The 19,931-nt window shown below is 41.0% G+C and overlaps 1 protein-coding gene across 4 annotated transcripts in view; it reads right to left on the minus strand.

Annotated features, from left to right (window-relative positions):
- The window catches only part of dnajc6 (DnaJ (Hsp40) homolog, subfamily C, member 6), a 37,715-nt gene that overhangs the window by 5,651 nt on the left and 12,133 nt on the right, over window positions 1-19,931 (minus strand). For 3 of the 4 annotated variants that reach the window (XM_019875301.1, XM_019875303.1, XM_019875304.1), the window contains 15 exons: window positions 18,058-18,193; window positions 14,340-14,389; window positions 13,233-13,381; window positions 12,107-12,229; window positions 11,480-11,613; window positions 10,196-10,390; window positions 9,815-9,932; window positions 9,411-9,490; window positions 7,152-7,345; window positions 5,964-6,335; window positions 4,410-4,553; window positions 2,761-2,862; window positions 2,460-2,597; window positions 2,034-2,366; window positions 1,706-1,854 (listed from right to left, as the gene is read on the minus strand). In XM_019875301.1, the coding sequence (XP_019730860.1) occupies window positions 1,706-1,854; window positions 2,034-2,366; window positions 2,460-2,597; window positions 2,761-2,862; window positions 4,410-4,553; window positions 5,964-6,335; window positions 7,152-7,345; window positions 9,411-9,490; window positions 9,815-9,932; window positions 10,196-10,390; window positions 11,480-11,613; window positions 12,107-12,229; window positions 13,233-13,381; window positions 14,340-14,389; window positions 18,058-18,193 (2,417 nt within the window). The remainder of the gene's footprint in view (window positions 1-1,705; window positions 1,855-2,033; window positions 2,367-2,459; window positions 2,598-2,760; window positions 2,863-4,409; window positions 4,554-5,963; window positions 6,336-7,151; window positions 7,346-9,410; window positions 9,491-9,814; window positions 9,933-10,195; window positions 10,391-11,479; window positions 11,614-12,106; window positions 12,230-13,232; window positions 13,382-14,339; window positions 14,390-18,057; window positions 18,194-19,931) is intronic. The other variant, XM_019875302.1, reaches the window with a different exon arrangement.

Here is a 19,931-nt window from a genome sequence, read left to right on the forward strand (position 1 = left end):
CCTCCAAATGTGATTTCCATGCAAATGGGGGATGGCTCATATATTTAAGTATATATATATATATATATATATATATATTATATGCGTGTGTGTGTTTTTAATCGTCAAGTACTGTATATGAAACTGACCTTCACCAGTCAGTCATGTGTGTCAGTCGTCAGCTGCAGGCTGAAAAAACATGCCACTGTGTTTCATAAACAGTCACTTCAGCATGTCTGTTATGTGGGGACCCACACACAACACCCAGCGCGGTGCTAATGTATGGACAAACCTGTCACGTGCGAGCTCATTTCTGTGCCAGCTAGCAAACATTAGGAACAGTTAACTTTCCCTAAGTGCCTTTTTTTGTAGGGATCTACATGTGGTGCATGGAGCAAGGCTGTAAGGTATTGGACAAATGCACCTCTGGCCCCACCGGTCTGCAAATTCATGAGCCCTCTAGTGGCTAATTGCTACTATGCTAAAGTAGCACGCCAATTTGCATTGGAGCTGTGCGACTCACCATCAGCTAATTCCATGCACTGCATATTGTCATAACACCCAAGATCAATTTTGGGGGGCTTGAAGGTGTAGTTTGATGCCTAACTGCACACTGTAGAATTGCGCCTCAGTTTTATTATTAAGTAACTCGCAATTGTGACAGATGCCCAAGTGTGTCCCTGGGCCCCGTTGTAGCCATGCCCAAAAAAGCCCATAGCAGTGCTGCCAACATATCCATATCTGCTCACTAATCCACTTCCAGAACAATTTGTCTAAATGTCCACATTTTTAACATTCTCAAGAACATTATAGGATTACTGGTGTTTCATGGCTCAGACTAGTCCACTGTGGTTCAAAACATTCTCATCAAGTCATATCATTTTACTTTTATATAACTCACCATTCCTCCAACACCGATTTTTATACTGTTTGATCAAAACTCAAAAGTTACAATTAAGTGTGCCGATCAGATCACAATCAATGTTTGTGAACAAGTATGAGAACATAAATATTTTAAATGGACAAAAAAGGACTCCCGGTAATAGGCAAATGGAAATACCATGGGGTGAGAAACACAAGACAGATTTATCAAACACCATTAAGTCAACATTGAGTAAGCTAACACGGTACTTCCTGTTTCCGTTCTTGAAACCACTTACCGCAGTGATGCTAACTTCGACTCACGGCGACAAAGAACGTCACACAAAACCAAATATGTCACCATATATAATGCTTACAATGTCTGTGCATTGACATGACTTACTGGGCATTGATGCACACCACTCATCCTCATACGGCTGACTGCGTCACAGTGCACACTCGCAAACTACATGCCAAACCTCTCACACAAGAGTGTGTGTGCGTGTGTGTGTGTGTGTGTGTGTGTGTGTGTGTGTGTGGATATATATATATATGCTAATTGGTCAAAGGTTAAGACACTTAAATAAAGATAAACATATTTATCTAAAAGAATAAATGACTTTGTGGCATTTTCTACATGATTGGAAGACGTTTGTGTCATCAGCGATTCACAACGACCATTCAGAAGTTGCTCTATTCCAGTTCAAATTAACATTTGTGACTGTGTTTGTTGAGAAATTCATTCCTTCCCTGTAGGCCAGCCCACCCCTGCCTAATGGGTGTGTATAGTCACAATCTATTGCTCGAGACAATACATTCATACATGAATAGGCGTTCAGCCATCCAAATTGTGAACAGCTTCTACCTTGATTTTCTCAGGGTCCATCTCTTTGGCCATTTCCTCTTTCCGCATTTCTGCTATTGTCCGGGGGCCTTTCTTCTCTTTGGCCCCTGCAAAGCCTTGACCAGACAGCAGGTCATCAAAGTTGGCATTGGAAGCCTTGGGCTTAGAGCCTGTGTGAAACGGATGCAACCAAGTGGGCAACACTTCAAGAGACATTCATTATTTATTCAGGTAATAATGTATTTAGGGGTGTGACAAAAGCTACTGTAACACTTATAGATGAAATAACACATGTTCAAGTTGTTTTTTGTTTGTAAAATAGTAATGTAAGCAAGTTTGATTCTCTCACCCATTCCTGTCTGCGCTTTGCCCGCAGCGCTGGGTGATCCACCCCCAACTGCGGAGAAACTAACATTATAGTTGGGTCGGTTCTGTGGTGAAGTGTGAGGCATGGATGTATGGCTAGGACTTGGCTTTGGCTGCGGAGTGGGTCCTTGTCCTTGTGGTTGCCAGCCTCCTGTGCTAGTGTTAGGCTGCCATGATGGGAAGCCAGTGCCTGAATGGGGCTGCCACCCTCCTGCATGCTGGGGAGATGGAGGAGGCCGCGATGGGGAGCCCATGGGAGGAAAGGAAGGAGTTGTTCCTGTTGGTGTAGTGGGCTTGCTGGAGAATCCAGAACCTCCTAGAAGAAAGGGCTGAGTTTATGGCACACGACAGTAAAGGAACTAAAAAGAAACTAGAATGTGGATACTTGCGAATATGAGAAGTAACTTGCCTCCAAGGCTTCCCCCGAGGTTACCGATGTCAGCAAAGGGGTCCAGGGTGTTTGGCTTGTTTTGATGGGTGGGTGTGCTGTGGACAGAACTTGTGGGGCTCGTTGTGGCTGATCGACTGCCCATTCCCAGGCTGCCTCCTTGAAAAATAGAATAAGATTCAGATATTCATTTCTTGGAGCAGTGAGTGTAACCTTTCATCATGACTAAAATATGGCTCACTCTCTCATCACTGTCTTTAAATGTATCTAGACAAGGAAATAGTAGTGGGTTCCACTCAATGATCAGTGCAGTCAGGTGTACCTGCGCTTGTCGTGGCTGTCCTGTTCCATTCCCAGCCTCCCATGACGTTTTGCTGCTGGATGTTGACAGTCGGGGTAACAGGGTGGACGGGGGAATTCCGTCCTATTCAAGAACAGTGATTTACAACCTTCATTAGGTTTGAGGAAGAGCTTGAGCCTATCTCGCCTGACTTTCGGCGAGAGGAGGGTACACCCTGGACTGCTCACCAGCCAATCGCAGGCTGAAAAGACATTGACACTTATGGCCAATTTTGAGATTTGAATAAAGCTGAATGTTGAATGCTTTTAGAATATGGCAGCAAGCCAGAATACCCGGAACACCCGGAGAATCCAGACAGGACAGATTCATGTCCTGATCCTTTGGACTGTGAAGTAGTCATGCTAAATATGATTTTGCTGTGCTGCTCTTGAATCGATAATTAAAAAAAATAAAAACAGCAATTAAAGAGTAGGGGTGGCAAAGTTAACCACATGAGGTGGGTGAGTTCTCAGGTATAGAAAGTAGGTAGGACGTGCCAAATGATTACCCAAAGTTCGTGGGAGGCAACAAAGAGATGAAAGAGTGTTTGCCTGCCTGCCTCAAAGTCAAGAGATCTGGGTTAAAATCTCCGTTGGAACACCATCAGCGTTTGCATGCTCTTCTCATGCTTGTATGTTTTTTTTTTTTCTCCAGGCCTGTCTCCCATCTCCAGAATATGCCTCTGCAAAGACTTTAAGGGCTGTATTTGATTAAATGGCCCATGGTGATCTCTCCTGATTTTCGTGCAAATACAAGGTTCGCTTGCATATGTTTTTTAATTTGGTCTCAAGATGGGAGTCCTAGTTAAGCGAGGGCATGTCCTTGAAGTAACAACTTTGGTGGCAGAACGTCTGTCTAAAGCTACGCCTGCTCAGACCACATCCAGTCTGAATCCGGCTCCAGGTGGTCTAATGCGAGTTTGGTGAATTTGATCGAGAAACAGGCATACAGATTCTGAGGTCCATGGACATATGTGGTGGATGTAAGATGTAAACAGCATGGAATGAGAGGAATCAATTTGATTACTAGTGAATTAAGTTGGGTGTAAACACCCCCACAGTGGTGCAGCCCACCAACCTATAGATCCACCCTTCCACACAATTAACAACACTCAGTCTTAACTGTCTCAACGTAGGTTTGGGTTGTCTACTGCGCCAGACTTGCGGTGGTCACGAACATAAGACCCCCATGTGAATGTCAATGTTTTTTTTTATATTTGCCTAGTGACTGACCTGCGGCCAGTGCAGAGTGTACCCCACCTTTAGCCTGATATCCAGTTATTATGACCCTTATGAGGACAAGCGTTTTAGACAATGGATGCATGGATGTTTTTTGGGAATCATGTAAATAATCTGGTATTTTTAGATGTAAATTATTTTGGCTACATGACCACAAATGAACTTTGAAAAAGCAATAACTGTACACAGTTGTTTTTTTGTTTTTGTGATATTTTAGCAGTGAATGCTCAAAAGCAAAGACCATGAAATTTCATTAATTAAAGCAGAACAGTGGATTTACAGTGCAATATAACATGCTGTACATGCAGCGGAATGTCACAGACAACAGATCGGTACTGATCTTGTCCAAAATGTTGTGTCAGTGTGCAACAGAACAGCAGAGACATGCCTCACCAAAGCTTGTGGGCTGCAAGGTGGCGGATGGAGAGCGAGTGGCATGCAAGAAGGAATGTGGCTGGTCCATGTTACCTGGTCCGAGGAACGAACCCATCATCTCCTGAGGCTTCGGCATAGGACCGACTCCGAAGGGGTCAAACACTGGGGATGCCATAAAAATTTCAAGAAAACTGCGTTCATAATTTCTATTTGGTTTTGCTTAATAATCTAATTAAATACAGTCAACAATGTAGTACCCTGTATTTATTACGCCTTCTGTCATACAAAGCTGTTTGTCTAATATTTTGTCAATTGACCTCCTTTCACGTTGCATATGCACTTTGTTTTCACGAAATTACAAGGAATATATATCATTAATCATTCAATCTATAGGTAGACATAAAATCTATAGACCTTTTTCCATATGTATAAACTACGGTCCAAGGGCCATTTGCGGCCCAACATCCATTTTTCACTGGCCCGCGACATGACCAAAAAAAAAACTACGTAAAAACAACATTTGACATGGGCCTCAAGGTTCGTTAAAAAACATGAAGGTGGGCAGAGTGAAAAGGGAGGGTGTCCGAAAAATAGATGCAATTACTACTACCGGTAATAAATTTGCTTATATACTGTAGAACTTTTCTCTATTTATGATTAAAAGAATAACACAATTTATCTTCAAAACACCGTTGTGAATAAAGATGATTCAATTGTAGAGGCAAAAACAGTTTCTTTCAGTTTGTGCTTGATGGCTGATTTATGAAGACATCACATCATTAAGATCCTCAAGTAACTGTTTGAAAAATGGTCACTTAACTACAGCTTGTTCTTTTTTGGGTTCTGAATGTGGAGATGGGATTCGGCTGCAATTGAGTGCAGGGCTGGATTAGACGGGTGGTGGCCACCCCACAAACTTGGAAAAATTCTCAACTATTTGCTTTAACTAACACCTTTAACAGAAAGTTGATGAAATTAAGTAGACAATCCAAACAATATATAATTGCTTTCTTAACTGACTTGAGCATGTTTCAAAAAGTTGACAAATTTTAAAGTGGGCCTTTCACCCTTCCATTTTTCAGTATACAGCCCTCAAACAAAACAATTGGACACCCCTTACTATGTCTTCATAATGTTTACTAACGAGGCGACAGGGCACTTCCATGTTGCAGAAAGGGAGTGGTTACTGCTGACCTGAATTGAAACAATAACAAAAACGTCTTGTGTTTGATATTGTGTTGCCAGATACACCCCACGAGTTTAGGGTTTTCCAATTTTCCAAAAAAACAAATAAAAAAAAAAAAAACCTCAATCCAGGGGTCGCTAAAGTTTGTACAAAGTCGATTGCAAGACCACTTTGGATGGTGCACCTGATGTGGTCTTAGTTTAAGTAACTGCAGTTAAAACTATTGACAACAGAGGTCACTGTTGCCATAGTCAACATGGGTGCACCCTGCAATCAACAGGCTCACTCGGACCATGAACTTTTTATGAGACATTTTAAGAGGTCTGCAAAGCTATAGGCGTAAATCCATTTTTGCTTGAATACTGTGTACTTACAGTCATCCTCACCTGGAGGGCCAGGAGAAGCACATGGCGAGGCAGAGCTCTGTACTGTTTTATGTGGAGTGGAGTGGTTGGATGATGGCCCGCTGGTTGGCTGGGGTGGAGCCCCAAACAAGTCCCCTAGTAGGTCAGTAGTTGCAGCAGCTGGAGGTTGGGTCACGGGAGGTGGTTGCTTGAGCTCGTCACCATCCAAGCCGAGAAGATCTACTTCCCCAGACGGATCGGGCTCCGCGGGCGTTGGAGAAGGCTGATCCCCTTTACGGGGGGCTGTGCTGGTGCTGCTTCGCTGGCTGGAGAGAGAGATCATCTCGTCGTCAGAGGGCTCACTCTCCTCACCGTGGCCTCGACCATCACGGCCTGCGGGTGGCCTGCTCGGCTCTGTAGGATCATTTAGAAAATAGAGGGGAGAACACAGAGAAACACAGTGATGTTGTCAATCATAAATGAAAAACGAGAGTGAAAAATGGATGCTATAGGGGGTCATATATTTGGGGAAATGAGGCACTAGGTGTAAACTAGGTAAAGAAAAAATAGGGTAAAGAAGGAAATAATAGATAATGGGCAACTAAATGCATAAGGTCTACAAGCATCACCTTACGCAACACTCAAAATCTACAGCAATCCAAATTTCTGGGTAATGAAGATTGTAAACTTTATGCAAAGTGCTGATTGATCTAGTTGTATTCACAACTTTTTATTTCACTATGGCAGAGCAAATTTAGTTGATGTGCTTTATATATCATAGTGTCGCATATTTAGAATGATGATTTGTATCAGAGGCAATTCAAGCATTTTTATTCATTGCCAAAACGTGGATGCAATGATGAGGCTCCATTCAATGCAATCAATGGCTATTTTATACCACATGATCCAGTTACGTGTGCTTGTAGCCGTTCAATCAATCATTTGAATGCAATGTGTCGATAAATATATTACGTATGATCAAATTAACGGCCCCTTGTTCTGCTTAACTGAAGTTTTGTACATTTGAATATCAGGACTCTACTCTGCTGTCTTACCCTCCAAATCCAAGCCTTCCATCTCATCTTGTTGGAACAGAAATAAAAGTTGCTTAGAGAGTTTGTGAAAGTTAGTCAAACAGTGCTATTCTATGTGAATTCTGCAGCATAAATGCATAGTTTCTTTTTAGTTAACAGTTGTGTACCACTGCATTATAATCAGTGAGGCAAGTACCAGCAATGGCGAGAGCATCCTGATGTTCCTGATGGCAGGAGAAAAGCACATTGGGACTCAGGTCTTTAGATGGGAACTGCTCCCAAGGCGGCGTGAGGTCTTTCTGCTTGTCTAAGCTCTCCACCTCCACGTCGAGTATCACATGAAACAGCTGGGGATACTTGTCTGGCGAGTCACATGCGTCCAGCTCTGGTCTGACGGGAGAAATGAGGGATGCAAGAGAGGCAAAAACTAAAAAAATAAAATACGTTTTTGGTGTGTTTTTTTTTTTTTAATTAAAAACATTTTTAATAAAGGGCTTATCAAGGATGTGGGAATGATTTCAATATGATAAATCACCAATAGATGACAGTGGGTTTCAGCAGATCTTGGTCCACACATAGTGTGAGTGGGTGTGGTACGGTGATCCTACATGGTGAGGTGGTGTGCAAAAGCATTGTGGTGGTGAGAACGTGAATAAATACCGACAGCTTACTCTACAACAGAGCTTTTTCAAATAAAAAAAGGTGATCAAGTCACATCGTCATCCTTGACGAACACACGTACACATGCATGCATGGACACAAACTCACAAACTCACACGCACGCAGGTGCACACACACACACACACACACACACACACACACACCCACACACACACACACACCACACACACACACACACACACACACACACACACACACACACACAAAGTTCTTGCAAATCTCATGCATAGGTCATGTATCAGTGCAGTGGTTATGTTGCAATAACATGTTATTTTGCAATCCAGTGACTTTTTAGTTGTTTACGTTGTTATTCAGTAGGAAAGCATTGTTTAGATATTTGAGGTATCACAAATGCAAAAAAAAAACTAGCATGAAAGTGAAAGTTGTACTTGAAATGCATCCTTTCACAAAAAGCTTTTCTCTGAATTTTTCTTGGAAACAAATATTTTGAAGACATTTACCAATGTTCAGCTGCTGTTTACTTAAGAATGGTAAAAGACAATTTTAAAAGTTAGAAATGTACTTTTTTTCCTGATGAAAGAAAAGGGTTCAAGATTTCCTTAGGTAGGCTCCATGCTTGTATAGCTACAGAAATCAGAAAAAAAAAACTTTCTGTAGGCCTTCAAAAATTTGTCAAAATGGTTAAAATGGCTCTCCCAATTTGAGAAAAACGGCTGATATTAAATGAGTTAGAAGGAATTTCATTGTTAACATCAGCTTCGGCCTTCACTGTATTTTCAATGTCTTGTGGACATAGCACGCTATAGCCTGATAAAAGTCATGAAATTAAAAAAAAAAAAGGGGCCAACTAAATAATTGGCAGAAAGTGAAAGTTACTGCAAATTATGTTAATACGCCGACATTTTTTACAAGAAGATCTGCACAGTAACAGTACCTCTAATTGAACATGAGAGGTGTCCTTGCTGCTCCACCAATGTTACAAAACACCAGAACAGGTGATCTGGGGTCATCAGCGATACCATCCATCCATCCATTTTCTCAATCGCTTATCCTCAGCCTATCTCAGCCATCTTAGTCGCTCCACCAATGTTACAAAATACCAGAACAGGTGATCTGGGGTCATCAGCTATACTATCCATCCATCCATCCATTTTGTAAATCGCTTATCCTCAGCCTATCTCAGCCATCTTAGTAACCAAGAAATAACTCTGGTTCAAACAGGTTGGTGACCCCTGGGATATAAGATATTTTCACATTACCATTACCCCCCCCCCCACCATCATATCCAACAATCCATTATCTGAACCTCACTAGGGTCACGAGCGTGCTGGAGCCTATCCCTGCTGTCTTTACTGGGATATAAGATATTTTCACATTCAACAATCCATTATCTGAACCTCACTAGAGTCACGAGCGTGCTGGAGCCTATCCCTGCTGTCTTTGAGCGATAGGCAGGGTACCGACTGAACTGGTCTCCAGCCAAACGCAGGGCACACATGGACAACCAACCATTCACACTCACAAACACACTAATGGACAATTAAGAATATTCAATTAAACTAACATGCATGTTTTTGGAATGTGAGACGAAACCGAAGTACCCGGAGAAAACCCGAAAGAAAAAAAATGAAAAGAAAATACAAACTTCACACAGCAAAGCCGGAGCCTAAATTCGAACCCACGACCTCTGTGCTATCCAGTCGGCCACTGTGCCACCCCAGTTAAACTACTCTGAAGCTTAATTTAATTTCACTGAGTTACTTATTTGAGTAATCAATTCACTGGACTGCATTAAAAGCAAAACAAGACTTACTTGTTAAATTTTAACATCGTGGTCCCAGGAGCAATGAAGCCAGTGTGAAACTGGATCTGGAAAATTTGTGTGTTAGACACCTAAAGGGTGAAAAAAAGGGTTACTTTCAACACCAAATGTTTAAAGACAGATTTCTAGTTCATTTGACATTGGTTTGATCTCATGCTACCATTTTTTAAAGCACTGTGATCAAAAATTCAGTGAATACGAAAAAGCAGTTTATTTGACATTGGTTTGATCTAATGCTACCATTTTTAAAGCACTGTGATCAAAAATTCAGTGAATACGAAAAATGAAACTTGACAAACCATGAAAAAAAAAGAATTGATCTCAATTTTCCACTTGCCTTTTCGAACACTACATTTTATTAGATAGACATTGGCAAAGAAGGAAGTTACGTGCACCTTGGCTTGCAGGCGTCCCCCGATGGTGGACCTCATGTGATAGACAGAAACTACGACATCTCCTTGCACGCTGACACCTAGCGGAAAAACCACTTTGCCCTCTTGAACTCGGTGCTCTCTAGATATAAAAGGATAGAATCAATATATTGAACAATTTTTGACTCAAGGACAATGTTCCGTCAGAAAATATGAAAAGTACTTGGATTGTGCAACATTTAGCTTGCCCTTCAACCATACAGATACTGTAAGTGACTATTGTAACAGGTGACTGGTAGACAAAGATCTTTTTTTCTTGAATTAAATCATTTTATTTGCAGAAGTTACGGTATTTTGTACCAAAATATTGAAGTCAAAGTTTGACGTCTCAAAATGTGGCTGTACCTCATTCTCTCATGCTCCTGTGCCGTAGTGAAGATTTTGGTCTCTCCAATGAGGACGTCACAGAAAGGCCGACAGCCGCTCCGTTGTTTGTTGAAACAGGGAACTGGACTCATGGCGAGAGCCTTGATCATCAGAGGCTTGGTGTGGGGCAGACTGGGCTTCTCTGACACCATGCTACATACATACCCAATGTACCTGCAAGAGGACAATATTCCTGTGTCAGTCCTGTGATTGACTGGTGATCGGTCCAAGGTAGCTTTATGGAACATATGCAATTGATTGTGCTTGCATCATTCCATATCAAATGGAAACTCAGTACGTTGATGCAATGCTTCTCCGATGTCAAAGCCCAACATAGAGGACAGGCGTTTTAATCATTCCATATCAAATGGATACAATGGTTCTCCGATGTCAAAGCCCAACATAGAGGACAGGCGGGATCCTGCAACAGATAAATGTCTAAAAACATAGGGTTGAAATATGATGACAGATCGTCATGTGTTCAGATCTGAAATTCACAAGAACTTTGTATTACACCAGAGGGTGATTGTTTTGGAACCCCAAACTCTTCTGTATCTGGAGGCCCCAAATGATGACATTTGTCCAATAATGCATGCCCTGTTTGTGCATGTGTTTATTTAAGACCTACCTATATTTGCATGACATGTGTGGTTCAAAATAAAATGATTAAATAAAAACCTGAATCCCCCTCATAAGGACTTCTAATATAACAAGATATAATACAATTATTAAAGGTGATTTGAGCAAATTTGTTATTTCAGAAGTGTGTATCAAAATGATAGCCCTTAATAACTCTGATTCAAACTAGTTGGTGACCCCTGGGATACAAGAAATGTTGAAGAGACTGTTGGGGCAACACAATTACAGTGCCAGTTTGGATGTCCTAAGCCGCTTTATGCTCATGAGGGTCGCAGGTGGGCTGGAGCCTATCCCAGCTGTCTTTCAGGCAGGAGGCGGGGTACACCCTGAACTGGTTGATAAAAACTAATCATTATTAAGCAAGTGAAATTTACTCCAAAACTCCCCTCGTAAAATTTACTTAAATATTAAACCTAAATATTTTTCTCTGTTAAATATACCCTGCATATTTTAAGCTCTAGCAAGTATAAATTTAGACTGGAACAAAATATAGTCTTTTTAGAGCCTCTGGAGTTTTTACTTCTACTTGAGTGCTATTATTCCAAAGTAACAGTACTCATACTTGAGTACATGTTTTAGCTACTCTACCCACCGCTGATGTCATGTCACAAGATGGATGCTAACCTGCGGTGTGACGGCCACAGGCCCGAGCCTGGTCTCTTTGCGCTGAGGAGTTGCATGGCGGGAACTGGATTGTTGAAGAGGTGGCAGAAGCAAAACATGGCACAAACCAAGACACCTGAAGGTGCCCGGCCATCCTAAAAAGCACACGGCAATGACAGCCAGCAAACTTCTCTTTCTTTCTAATTATGATGCAGCGTGACTGAATACAATTAGCAAGAAATATAAAACCATTTGACAAATAAAATAAAAGCACATTTCATATTGTGTGGAAACAACCATGTGCACTATTAGTGGGTTTGATTTCAGTCTTTCCTTAACTGTGCTATTAGGTTGTGCTCTTCTGCATTACTCAAGTGTTTATTTTCCTATTCTTATCTCACTTTTTTTTTTTTAATTCATTTTCCAAACAGTTTATCTCAGTCTCAGATGTGTTTGTGAAGCAAAATGTCTTCTTAAAACAAACCTTGCATTTTAGGGATTAGGGAGCTACCCGCACGCCAGGTAACATGATGGATTCAAGGAACAATATTCAACATGGCACGTCACTGGCATAATAGAGTGGGTTCCCGGTAAAAGCCTAGTGTTACTTGAACTACCTGAAGCAAGTGAATGGTATGAGGAGCTTACCGAGCAGGTGATGACACACACATTCTTGGGATTCTGCTTCAGCCAGTTATGCATGTTCTTACAAACAGCGAAGAGGTTGTGGAGGCTGGGAGCCTGGCGAGCAGGCCAATTACACTCTGAAACCTGCAGAAGAATTGGGGAGGGAGTAGGGCACAAATGGCAGAAGAAAAGTTGAGGTGAGAGGAAAAGGATGCAATCAACAGCGGGAAGGAAGGAAAAGTAGTGATGAAACAAAACACATGGCAAGAGGAAAGAGAAGTGGAAGTTAGAGCGCAGCAGCAGCAGTAGAGCAACACATCACACAAACTGCCATGATGAGTCATCTGTGAAGGCACACTGACTTCCACAGGCAGCTATGTAGGCCATGTGAACTCCGCAACTGCCTCGCAGATAGGTGCTGGAGGCTGGAGGGTTGATGCGCAAACAATACTTCATTTTAATCCTCTGGCTCACAATGGGCATCGTCAAAATAAAACAAATGTGGAATTCTGTGCATGAGTGTCGGCAACGATTTGTGCCTTTATCTATTCTGTGATGACCATTGTTTTATTCAAATGGTCATTGACTGGGTAAGAGTGAGACCTGGTGAATAGCCTGTACTTTATTGGTTTTAGAATCTTATGGCGACAACACTTTCCAAAAAAGCTTGGACAGATGGCAAAAAAGACCATAAAATGCAAAATGGCCAACCTCTGAGATGGACAAAAATGGGTGGATTTTACTGCTTGACTTAATATTCCACAAACATAATATTAAACAGAATGCCATGTTAAGCCTTGTGGCAGCAAAGATTGTAAAGAAAAACATTGGGGTGCGTTTCCTTTTAAATATCTGATTAACAATGATTATGTTGCGCAATTGAGCATTATGCAGAATTATTTTCCCCCTGTACTGCAATAACTGTCCCACACTACTGTTCTTGACATGTTAAAAACATGAACATTCAGACAAATTATTCTCTATGTGGATTTCTATAGATTGGCTGCTCTGCTACGGGCTTCTCTCATCTTTTTTGGGGAGACAAGCTGATAGGTTATCCTGACATAAGTTGGCCATTTTTTTTCATTTGGGGATCGAAACAAAACGATTGATGCATGCAGTGGAGAGGATGAGGTCATTAATTTACCCTGCTGGAGAATTTTGCCCCGCGGTAGTTGCGCTGTGACAAGTTGAAGACGGTATAGTGGTCAGCGTGTCGACTGTCGAGGAAGGATCGGATGTCCTCCACATGGTTCTGGTTGCCAATCTGCACAGCCTCTGCTGGGTAGGTCATCACTGAAAAATGACATAGCATCCATATTTGACAACTCAGCTCTTTGTTTACTACTTCATTTCCCAGCAATGGCATCTGCAACAAAGACCTTATATAGTAAAGACTGAACAAAAACAATACAATAGAATAAATTAATAATAATAATAATAACAACAGTACATAAATAGAGAGGTGAGAGAGTTGACGACACAAACTATCATATCACATACTGCAATATGTGTGCCTGCACTTTATTACAATGTTCGAATTCAAATACTTGATCGATAGCAGGGTCGCCCTTCAATATATTCCTACTTTTTGTCTTTATTCTCTCCCATGCCCTCTTTTTGCAGCAACAAGCCCCTTCCTTGACTGACACTCCATCTATTTATGAATCAAAAAAAAATGATAACCTATTGTATGGGGAGCCTCAGAAATTGGTACAGGCTCGCACAGTTAACAACGCAAGGAGTGGCTCTGCTAAATTGCCCGATGTGCAAAGGATGAGCAGCCAACTGTCGTTTTTTGTGATAGTCAGGTCGCAGTCGGATTTGGAAGCATCACGCAGTGCGTTGCAATCCCTTAGAGATTTGGATTCCAGTTGCACAGTTTTTTAATTTGGTTTTAGATGATATGGAAAGGACAGAAGACTGTCATCCACAGTTCAAAATAGTTCATACTAAAAATGAATTAAATACATGTATTTACCGGTACCTTGAAGGTAGAAATGAAACAAGAACGTGCATGATGACACTGTAAAAAGTTGTGTTAAGAAATACATTCTAAAATAAATAGGATACGATATTTGAAATAGTTTGAAAATGCTTTTCAAGAATGTATCTACAAACATTAAAGTCTTGTAGACGTAATATTCAGCTAGCATTTATCCATTCAACAAATGGACAGGAATGGGGCTTAATGGAACCTGCTTTAGATGATTCAGGTGATATTCAGCCATACTCGTGACTCTTGTGTACTTACCTATGATTCGTGACGTGATGTAGGCTATGTCTAGCTCCCCTTTAGTGTACCTGCAACAAAGATCATTCCCTGTTCATGTCAGTTTTGAACATTTTCACAGAGAGGGGGAAACTAAATCAAAATCGGGAAAAAGAACTCACACAATTTCTACATAAAATAACACTACCGACGTACCGATTCTTGTATATGTATCCCGTATTCATTTTTACTGTATTTCTTCCTTCATTCCTTCAATGCTCTCTTGGTTGCATCTTTAACTACCCAGTGACACCCATTTGTGGCTCTTCAACTGAGTTCGGAGGAAAGACAATTAATTGTTTATTGTCATGAATGCAGGCATACTCAAAGAATATAATCATCCATCCATCCATTTCACGACTGCAATTGGCTGGCAACCAGTTCTGGGTGTACCCCGCCTCCTGCCCAAAGATGGCTGGGATAGGCTCCGGCATGCCCGCAGCCCTCGTGAGGATAAAGTGGATCAGAAAATGGATGGATGGAATTATCCTCACAAGGTAAATGTCGAAATTGTCTGAACAAAACTCCAATGGATGCAACACATGAAAATGACTGTTTCTTCTTTAATAAACCGAGGGCAACTTTGCCAAAAACGATGGAAAGGTGCACCCAAAGTAAATTTGTAGCTATTCTTGAACCATTTGGAGTATCAGCATAGTTTTGGTCTCTTTTTGAAATATTCAAAATGTTATTATTATGAATATGTCTCCCGTACAGTAAGAATCTGTGTAAGTGTTCCTGTCACTGAACTATGGATGTTCGAAAACAGACGAAAAAGGCGAATCTTTATGTTCGTCTAATTTCTTTTCACAATATCTGCCTTGAAAATGGATTTAGAATGTTGATTAGGACTTGAAAACACGACAGGATCAAAGCTTAAGTCTCCCCAAGCTTCGGTTCAAATTCGACAATTGTAACATGCGGGGTACCATTCAAATCTCCAGAAACTCAGCTTTTAAGATAAGATAAGACAAGATAAGATAACCTTTATTTGTCCCCCATTGGGGACATTTGCAGTCTACAGCAGCAAAATTGGGGGGGGGTAGACAAGAAAAAAAACAAAGTGTTGCATGCTAAAAAGAAATAAATGTTTCAGAAAACTGTACACAGTATAAATATAAGTTGCATCACACACAGGCACAATGAAATGCACCCTCCTGCATAACAGCAATACACTGGCCAGTTAGCACAATCAACAACCATGAATAATTTAGTCATGGAGAGAAACGAGTGAGACAAGACTGAAAACTGAGGAACAGAGCTGAAAAGAAGAAACAACAAGACAAGAGAGTGCAGGTCTAAAGAGGGAGACACAAGGCAGGAATATTCATGATCAGACCTGCTGAGTCAACAGTGCAAGGAAATGGTTGTGCATTTTTTTGAAAAACAGAGCCCCCTTTGTGGGCCCGGTGCACAAACAGTGCACACGCTCACAAACTGAGTGGACCACGCTGTGCCAGACTCTGGTGTTTCCAAACCATGCTGCTCTGGTTCACATCTCTAACCAGTGGCATTTTTATTGAAAGACTCATCAAAGAATAAAAAAGAAAAATAATTCTACTCTTTTAGTTACTCGCTTAAATCAGTGCAAACTACTGCAAAATGAATGTGAATGGTAGCCTAAAATGCGCAGGCATGCTAAAACATAAAGTCCCAGGCCAGAGTATTGGAGTGGTGAGGTCAACTTCTTTGTTTTTGCTGTACAACGAAAACATTATGGTATCAGATCAAAAAATGAATTTGGGGCAAAAGTTCAGAAGTCAGCTTTTATTTCTGAGCATTTACATCGAGATGTGTTCAACAACTCCAGAGAAAGCACCTTTTGTTTGAGACCGCCCACTTTTTAAATTGAGCAAAAGTATTAGAACATGTGACTGATGGGTGTTTCCAGTTACTCAGTTGTTGCCTTTTAGATTAACCGCTCAAACATTAGATGGTGCTTCTTTTTGGTTTGGAGTTTCACCTGTGACAAATGCTGTTAAGCAAAATTGAAGACCAAAGGCCTGTCTATGGGAGAAAAGCAAACCATTTTGGCAGCTGAGAGAATAGGGGAAAATCTAGCAGAGCTATTGCACAAACATCGGGCACAACCAATCAACAATGTCCTGAAAAGAAGGAAGCTACTGAGCAACAGACATCAAACAGGTCAGCCAAGGGTATCAACAGCAGTTGATGACGGGAAACACTAAGAGAGCTGTGAAGATACATCTAGAGACAACAGTCAGTGAGTCACTAGCAACCTCCACAGGGCAGAGGTTAAGGTATGACAATCCATTGTTCGAAGAAGACTTTGAGAGAAGAAATATACAGGCCATCCCACAACATGCAAACCACTCATCCACAAAAAGAATCAGAAGGCCAGATTGGATTTTGCAATGATCTACAAAGGTTTTGGAACAAAGTTTTATAGAGCGATGAGACCAAAGTGATGGAAAGGCCAAGGTATGGAGAAAGAAAGGATATGCTTATGATCCAAAACACATAAAATCATCTGTGGAGCAGGCTGGTGCTCGCATGGCTGCTTCAAGAATGGCTCACTAGCCTTATTACTAATAAAACTCATGATGCTAACAGCAGAAAGAATTCTGAAGTAAAAAAAAAATTCCCAGGTTGTTATATTTGTTATTGATAATAATGTGTGTGATTTTATTTTTTTTATTTTTTTCCATGCTTCTTCAGAGAATGAAATTAATCACAGTGTATTCTCTCATGTACAACTAGAAATTAATCCATCCATCCATCCATCCATCCATCCATCTAACCATCCAATGCAGATTGTGCAGACAACTCCTATGTGTTTTGTCCTAGTGTTGTTTCCGTAGCTTGCTATCCAAGGCACCGCAGATCCATGTGTACTTTTTCTACACTGCTAAATGCTGATTAGGGTCGCACGTGAGCTGGAGCCTATTTCAACTGACTTCGGGCCAGAGGCAGGATACATACTGGAGTGGTCACCAGCCAATCACGGGGCACATATAGCAAAACAACCACTCACATTCACATCCAAGGACATTTTACAGTCTTCATTGAAACTAAGATGCATGTTTTAGGAATGCGGAGAGAAGATCGAATACCTGGAATAAGCACAGGGAGGACAAACAAACTGCACACAGGAAGGTCAGAGCCCAGATTCGAACCCCCAGCCTCAGAATTGTAATGCGGGTGCGCTGCCAACCTTTGAGCATGCGGCCCAGTGCTTACATCACAATCTGAAAAATTAATTGACTGAACCCGCATTATTTCGCACTGAAAGAATAATCTGACGTTGCATTGATTTGAATATACATTATTTACATATTTATAATTTGTAAAGTGGCCCAGTGGTCCAGTGGTTAGTGCATCGACCTCACAGTACAGAGGTCGTGGGTTCAATTCCAGCTCCGGCCTCCCTGTGTGGAGTTTGCATGTTCTCCCCATGCTTGCGTGGGTTTTCTCCAGGCACTTCGGTTTCCTCCCACATTCAAAAAACATTCATGGAAGGCTGATTGAACACTCTAAATTGTCCCGAGGTGTGAATGTGAGTGCCGATGGTTGTTCGTCTCTGCATGCCCTGCGATTGGCTGGCAATCGGTTCAGGGTGTCCCCCGCCTACTGCCCGGACACGGCTGGGATAGGCTCCAGCAACCCCCGCGACCATTGTGAGGATAAGCAGATCGGAAAATGGATGGATGGATGGATGATTTGTAAATACAGTACTTACGTGGCAACCTGATGCATGACCTTGGTGGATGTATCTTTTAGGGTATCCTTGAGATTGTCTTTGAAGTTACTGAAGAACCTTCCAGCTCCGCCCTTGACCATATCCAACAGTCCTCCCCCATAGTTGGCGTCCATATCTGGAAAAAGAAAAAAAAAATTAGCCCCATAAATCTGAAGCAAAAAAGTTTTTTTGTTTGTTTGGTTTATTTTAAAGCCACACTGATTTGTCAAAATGTGGTAATGAAAGATAGAAATGTAGTGCAACAGAGTGGGTACCGGTACATTTTCCCTCTACAATGAATTTGAATTCATATCAAAGTGTGCACTTTCAGCTCTAATTTAAGAGGTTTCAGAAAAAATTATTTAGAATGTCCCATTTACTGTATATAGAGTACCTCAGTCTTCAGGAAGATGTAATATTTAGAAAATTAACCCTTTCAGTGACAGAGGTTACAAAGGTAGACAGCTTATCATGTTATCAGGTTACAGGGGGCATGAACGGGTTCACTGAAAATTGTAAATACAATTAATTTGTGATACTTTGCTGAAAATTGTTTGCTTCTTCATTTGATTCTTCTGCATATAGAATCGAATTTCTAAACATTAGCGTTTTGAGATGTTTACTCAAACTGGCTAAATCTAATGTGAGTTCGAATATGCACAAAAGCCATTTTACAGACTAAAACAGTCCGGCAGATATCGGAAAAATGCCACATGAATATCTGAACAAAAACTAGTTTGTGCAAAACCCAATTGATCATTGTGCTTACACAAAAGTAAGTAATGGTGAGAAAGTGATCAAAATAATATGAGTTGGTGAACAGATTATTGTTGCAATCAATGAAAACCTGCTGAGAGAAGTAAAAGAAATGACAGCAACAAAATTCAAGATGAACGACTTGGGTAAACTGAAACACTAGGTATTGATTTTGAACAAAGTGAAAAGTGAAAAAAAAAATCATTCAATGAAAGTATGTTGAAAAAAGTCTTGAAAGGGTCAACATTGATGACTGTAAACCAAGAGTGACACCAGACAAAAGCTTGACTATACTAAGGATACAGACGACATGTGTGATGTCAGGAAGCACAGAGAGGCTGTGCCTCACTTTATTTATTCACCTCTAACTACTTGTACAATATCTGATTTGAGTTTTGTGTTGAGCAGATCATCTCAGTATTTCGCTACATCAACATAAACCATTTTACTATGGTAAAACATGTCCTAAGGTACTTAAAGGGTATGGCTGCCAAGGAAATTTGCTTCACTAAATGTGGTGAAGATGAAAAAGTCGTATTTTTACAAGCATAGCTTCATTGTGCTCCAATCACCACAAGTTGAAAGCCTTTGATTGCCATAAAGAGTTTGACAATGGGCGGGAGTTATTGTTTGGGCCTGTAGCGGACATTCAGGTTTGGTCGGTGTATTATCAGCAATTAGCATTGTATTCTTTATTTATTCACTTTATTTACAGGTCAACACAGTACACGACGTCAGATTTCGTCTTTCTTTCTTCTTCTCTTTAAGTCAGGTACGTTATTAGGTTGGTGCCCCCCAGTGTCCAGACTTAGACACCACAGTTGAATTAAACGGTGCCTTCAAACCAAGAACGCAAACTTGTGTTACTGTTGACTTGGCACATGGCTACCGTGACAAAGATGTTGGCTGCTCGATCATGAAACTGCAGTTATTATGGGGCTCAAAGAAACTCTTGAGTCGTGGAAACATTCATTCTCATCTTGTGATGAGAAGTGATTGTTATTATTATTAATTTATTATTGGCTGTGTTTTTATTTTGTTTTCATAACCTCAACACACACACACACACACACACACACACACACACACACACACACACACACACACACACACACACA

The sequence above is a fragment of the Hippocampus comes genome, unplaced genomic scaffold, assembly GCF_001891065.2.
Source record: "Hippocampus comes isolate QL1 unplaced genomic scaffold, H_comes_QL1_v1.1 scaffold132, whole genome shotgun sequence".
In the NCBI taxonomy this organism is placed as follows: domain Eukaryota; kingdom Metazoa; phylum Chordata; class Actinopteri; order Syngnathiformes; family Syngnathidae; genus Hippocampus; species Hippocampus comes.